This window comes from Pyrgilauda ruficollis, unplaced genomic scaffold (genome assembly GCF_017590135.1).
Source record: "Pyrgilauda ruficollis isolate IOZ18807 unplaced genomic scaffold, ASM1759013v1 scaffold19, whole genome shotgun sequence".
Lineage (NCBI taxonomy): Eukaryota > Metazoa > Chordata > Aves > Passeriformes > Passeridae > Pyrgilauda > Pyrgilauda ruficollis.
In genome coordinates, this window is record NW_024518095.1 from 10,100,282 (window position 1) to 10,106,281 (window position 6,000).

A 6,000-nucleotide genomic window follows, 5' to 3' on the forward strand; every position below is an offset into this window, starting at 1 on the left:
CTCGCTGGAAGCATGAAGCGACCATAACTTGATTAGAAGAGAATAAAAACAGAAAACCTTGCAATGAAGTGACAGGCTAGCCTGCAGTCAGGTAACCGTGCTGCAGTAACACGCTGACAGGCTTAACCACAACACACACTCATTCTTCCAGTTCAGTTCACAACTGAAAGTAAACCAACATCCTTCACACGGGAGCAAGTGACAACTCAGACACAGCAAACAGTCGTAGAATTTTATATCCCATGCTGAAGAGGGGATTCTATCCAGTTCTGCAAGGCAGTTTATGTATTTCTAGAGCCTCATATCCTTGAAAAACCTATACAGGATGGAGAAAACAAATTCACCATCTTATTTTTTTAATGTAAGAAACCACCTCACCTAACCATTTGGGAAAGATTTCTACTTGATTAACCTACAACACGTAATCATTAAGATATTTTTTTAAACTACTGAACAACTTCTAAACTTCAGAACAAGAAGCCAGCCTGTCAAAGATATTTTTTTGCTTTCCAGATATTCAGTGAATCTAATACCGCGTGGAAGCTTTTGGCCTTCTAGAGAAAAAAAAAAAACTATTCAGGCAAACCCGCATTATCTCCGGATTGCCACAGCCTTTCCTTATTTGGCTAACGTTTTGAGATTCCAATCAGACTGCTATGAAGTTCAACATGCACAAAGCATCCATTTTGAGGAAACTTCACAGCCAGTTTCCCGTCCATTCCCCCCCCCCGGCCCAAGTGAAAGTTACCTCCCTCGGCACCAACACCCCTCCCACATACCCACACCAGAACAAAGCAATATGGATTGGGTTTTTCACTACTTTCCAACGCACGAAAAAAAATTTTAAGACCCCTGCTCCTCTTGAAGTTAAGCTTTCACACTGCGGCGGGAGCTATCGGTAACGAAAATAAGCAGCCCCTTACTGATGCGCGTTTCTATATAATGAACAAAACACTGGTTTCCCCTAGAAACCGGAGAGAAATAGATGATCCGTCTCTTAACACGGCCGCCCGCACACACGAGCGGGCTTTAATCGGCTCTACTGCGGAACCGAGGAGACGAGGGAAGCAGGGAACTACTACCGGGATCCCGGGCAAGGGGCAGCGGCAGAAGCGCCCCCCGAGGGCGGCCTGCTCCTTCTCACCTGCGGTCACCCTCCCACGCCGGGGGGCACCTGCCTCCGGCCCCCCAGCCCACACGGGGCAGGGCCCGCTCCCCCCGGCCCTCCGAGGGAAGCGGTGCCAAAAGGGGAAAACGAAAGAGGGTCAGCGGCACCTCCTTCCCGCCGGAGGAGAGGCCCATCCGCCCCTTCCGACGCCCTGCCCGCGGGGAGGGGGTGCAGCCTCCCGCCCCTGCAGCCCCGCCGGCGCGGGGCTCGGCCCGCGGCCCCCGGCCGGTCCCAGGCTGACCTGCCGCCACCTCCCCGCCCCGACACCCCCCAGCGGAGGGAGCGCAGCCGCCTCCGGCCCCTTCCTCCTCCACCTCCTCCTCCGGGGGGAAGAACTCGGCCGGCCTCGCCCCCCTCCGCCCCAGTCCGGCTAGGGGCCCCTCGATCGGCCCAGCACCGACCTGGTGGAGAGCGGTGAGCCCGTCCACATTGGCGTAGTTGATGTCGGCGCCCCGCTCCAGCAGTCGCAGCACCTCCTCGGTGTCTCCGCTGGAGCAGGCGGCCAAGAAGACGGCACCGTCGTCAAACTTCACCTTGGTCTTCTTGCGCTTGACCACGGGCGGCTCCAGGTCGGTCTCGGAGCCGATCCAGCGCTTCAGCTGCTCGTTCCGCTTTTGCTTGGCGTCCGCCATCTTCATGCCCCGCTCGCGCCGGCCCCCTCAGCCACGGCCGCGCCGAGCGTACACTTTATACCGCCACTATCCCACAGCGCACCGCGGCCGCGCGCGCTCACCCGCCCAGGGAGGGCGCGGGGCGGGCGAGGAGCGGAGAGGCGGGGCGGTGGAGGCGTCATTAGCATAATCCCGCGAGATTGCCGGGGGGCGGGCTGCGGGGCGGGACCGGGCCGGGCTGGGCTGGGCTGGGCCGGGCCGGGCCGAGTCGAGTGGGGAGTGGGAGTTGGGAATTGAGAGAGGGAGTTGGGAGCTGTGAGGGGGCAGTAGGAGTTGGGAATTGAGAGGGGAAGTCGGGAGCTGTGAGGGAGCAGTAGGAGTTGGGAATTGAGAGGGGAAGTCGGGAGCTGTGAGGGAGCAGTAGGAGTTGGGAATTGAGGGGGAGAGTCGGGAGTTGGGAGTTGTGAGGGGGCAGTATGTGTTGTGAGGGGGGAGTGGGAGTCGGGAGCTGTGAGGGGACAGTGGGAGCTGGGAGTTGTGAGGGGGCAGTGTGAGTTGTGAGGGGGGAGTGGGAGTCGGGAGCTGTGAGGGGACAGTGGGAGCTGGGAATTGAGGGGGGGTCGGGAGCTGGGAGTTGTGAGGGGCAGTGGGGGTGCAGCCCCGCCTCCGTCGGGCGGCTTCGCTGAAGGTGCTGCCCGTTCCCGCCTGCGGCTTCTGTCACCTGCGGCGGCGTCGGTGTTTCCGCCTGCGCTGGCAAACGGGACACATGTAGCCACTTGACTGGAAAAGAGGAAATAAATGGAGCAACTTGCTTGAGGGTCCTTTGTTTTGGGAGGTTAGACAGGACCACCTCAGACCAGCTTGATGTACGAAAGCACCAGCTCCCATTTGCTTCTTACACTTCAGGGGGCCTCCAGGGAAGCTGGAGAGGGACTCCCTGTCAGGAACTGTAGGGATAGAACCAGGAGTAATGGGTACAAATTAGACTAGATATTTTTGTAAAAAATTCTTTATGGTGAGTGCGGTGAGACACTGGAATAGGCTGTCCAGGGAGGTTGTGGATGCCCCAGCCCTGGCAGTGATGAAAGCCAGTTTGGATAAGGCTTTGATCAACCTGGTCTAGAGGGAGGTGCTGCTGCCCATGGCAGAGGTTTGGGATTAGATGATTTTTAAGATCCATTCCAACCCCATAACATGACATGATTCTGTCATTCTACCTGGCAGTGGACAAAGCCCTGTGTTTATTGTCCATTTCACGTATAGTTCACTTCCATGGTGTCAAAACCTGGGGGGATAGCACAGCAATCTTTTCTCTTGGGAGAAAACAAGTAGTTACAAACCACGCAGCATTTAAAGATACAAAGACTAAAATGTTTTTGTTCAGAGTTGCAACTTCTAGGAACCAAGCTATAACAGATAATAAAGTTTTTTTTCTATGCACAGCCTGTTTTCTTTAGCTAAAAATATATGTATTTTGCTTTAAGTAGAATAATCTCTGGGGATAAAATGCGGTTTTGAATTTACTGGAAAATAAGCTTTGTTTTTCAGCTAATTATAGGAAACAAAGTATAGTTTGAGAGGGTCACCAAACCTCATACACTTCAAATTTTGCATGATTTGTGCTTTTCTAATTATAATCTCTCCTTTTTATGGTGGGCAATCCTGCGACCAACTCATGCTCTTATTTCCATTTATATTGATAAAGATGTCAGTGACATTTCACAAGAAGTAGTAGTTGCAAGGTACCTGCAGCAACGTGCTGTTCTTAATGTCTTTCAGAACAGATTTTCATCTGGAGATATTTGCATAATATCCATCAGACTTACTCATACAGCAGTGCATGAGATACATGCACTGACAGTTTGCAGGCGTAATGTGATTGAGAACAAAAGACAACATCTGGTAGTCAAGATGAAAGATTTGCCAGGGAAAGATTTGCAGTCTAAGTAGGTGGATGAAAGATTACCTGGCACCTAATTTATACCTTCCCACTGGCAGCCTGTGTGACTACCCAGGGGTACATTTTAGATTCCTGGGTTTGAAAATATGGCTGACTGCAAAGTACAATTCAAAACCAGTCTTTGCAGTGTTTATTACTCACACGAGTGATTTAGGTGTGCTTTGGCATAGCACTGGTACCATCAGCATGGCACGGACAGTTACCAGCCAGGAGCTTGGCTGCAGCACCCGACTCATGTCTAAAGAGGGAATTTGTGCAGGTTCCAGCCTCCTGCTGTGGTCTTGTCCTTCTGGGCAAACTCCCCTGGGGACAGACTCTCAACCCAGTGCCATTTCCTAAAGACTTGAAAACTATAACCCAGAAAAAGGTAATGCAAAAAAACCTGCATTCCCCTGCCCCAAATGTCTCAGATATTTCACAAGTCACCTCCCCATGATGCTCCTTCTCTCAGTTGGCTGTTGACTCTTCAAGAAACATCATATCTGAAGAATGTTTTATTTCAGCACACAATATTTAAATAGAGTGCTTCATTAGCAACAAAGTAATTCTAGGCAAATCGATAGCCGCATGTTCAAAATGCACTCTCTCAGGAATTTCAATGTCATGGAGCAAGTTTCTAAGTTCCAGACCTCTCTGCTTGATTTTAATTTTCCAGCTAAGCTTTTTCTTTCTGGTCATGGATCCTCTTTTAACTCCAACTTGCTCTTCTTGGCTTGTTAGTGAAATGCAGAGGTTCTACAGCTCAATTTTCTTAAATAACATGCAGTTAGTTTGGTTTTAAAAACCAGATCTCATACTTTCCTTTTATTCTTCTTTCCAGGAAAGTTTTTTCACTGATTCAGCTCCAGCTTTTCAGTGAACTTCAGCAAATATTTTTCCATGCACTGCAGCTATTTGTATGTTCCACATTCTTGACATTATTTTCCTTGACTTCTAAATTTTTTTGGATTGCACCTCATGGTTGGGAGATATGTTTGAGGGGTTTTGCAGACACTACAGGCAAGATATAATTCATTTGTACAGTCAGTTGAAACTCAGATATTCCATATATATTGAATATAAATGTCTTTTGGAGATAGTTGTGTGCTCTGCTGGAAACTATATGTAGTTCTTAAATCTAGCAAAGCATATGGTCTTCCTTAAGCAAAAAGTAGAGCTGTTGTTCATGTAAACTAGTTAATCTCTGCAAGTGTTCACACTTCAAGAAGGGAAGAATAATACAAATAATAATATTTTTAATTTCTAATTTTTTCCTCTCTCATATCTCCAATAAATGTTTGTAATTTCAATAGCAAAGACATATTGGGCCATATACTTTACCCCATCATAATGCGATTCTACCCCATGTCTAATGTCATTCCATTTCATTGTAAAATCAGTGTAGCTGAGAGAAGATGAGACAGTCTGCAGCCTCTAATTCCATACTAATTGAGATAAACATATGTAAATACCAATAATAATTTTGGTAGAAATATGAAATTCTTTTCCCATCATCTGTCTAAGCATGGAGTGTTAAATTCATTTGTGTAGAGGGTTAGAGCAAATATATATTAAAGCTGTCTTTGAAGACCATATTAAAAGTGTGTATCAAATTAGCTCTAAAAGAATCACTAGTGCAAGAGAGTATCACAAGAGTGAATTAGATAACTGCATAAGTGTGCATGTGTGTTTACAATAATCACAGTATGCTAACAAGAGACGCTTAACCATTTGAGTTGCATTATCAGTGCAACTTAAGGACACACTAGGTTAGACCTAGTTTTATCAGGCTTTTTTGGTGTATTGCTACCAGATTACCCAACACACTAGGTGTGCTGTTAAATCCCTTGTTGGCATGTATATACATAAGACTAAATGTGATTAAGTATGTCATTTCCCCCATACAATTATTAGCACTGAATTCAGTAGGGCTGTTTTTCCGTAGAGGTAATGATGTAAACATTTTACAGAGATAGCATCTATGTGTATACATATCTCCAGTTAATTTAACAACAGGCTTCAATTGATCAATACAATGATTTAGCAATGAGATTGCTATCAGTATGCTTTCTGGTTTTCCATCTTTTCTTAAAAGCATTACAACCATTGTTCAAAGCTATTTCACACAGGCTTCTAGACAACAGACATTCACAGATGAAGCTTTTGCACTACCCAAAATCATCATCTTTTGGGATGTAGAATTTTGTTCTGACCTCCAAGTGGATAATTGCTGCCTTGTCTCTCATTTTGAATAGCATTACATACAGTGTAGCTTCTAAAAT

At 47.2% G+C, this 6,000-nt stretch overlaps 1 protein-coding gene across 10 annotated transcripts in view; it reads right to left on the reverse strand.

Moving 5' to 3' along the window:
• The window catches only part of PPP1R12A (protein phosphatase 1 regulatory subunit 12A), a 111,339-nt gene extending 109,417 nt beyond the window's left edge, over positions 1-1,922 (reverse strand). For 8 of the 10 annotated variants that reach the window (XM_041465518.1, XM_041465513.1, XM_041465520.1 and 5 more), the window contains exon 1: positions 1,570-1,921. In XM_041465518.1, the coding sequence (XP_041321452.1) occupies positions 1,570-1,806 (237 nt within the window). In that variant the 5' untranslated portion in view covers positions 1,807-1,921. Of the gene's footprint in view, positions 1-1,569 lie in introns of all 10 variants that reach the window. The other 2 variants (XM_041465519.1, XM_041465521.1) reach the window with 2 other exon arrangements.
• Positions 1,923-6,000: the final 4,078 nt, after the last annotated feature.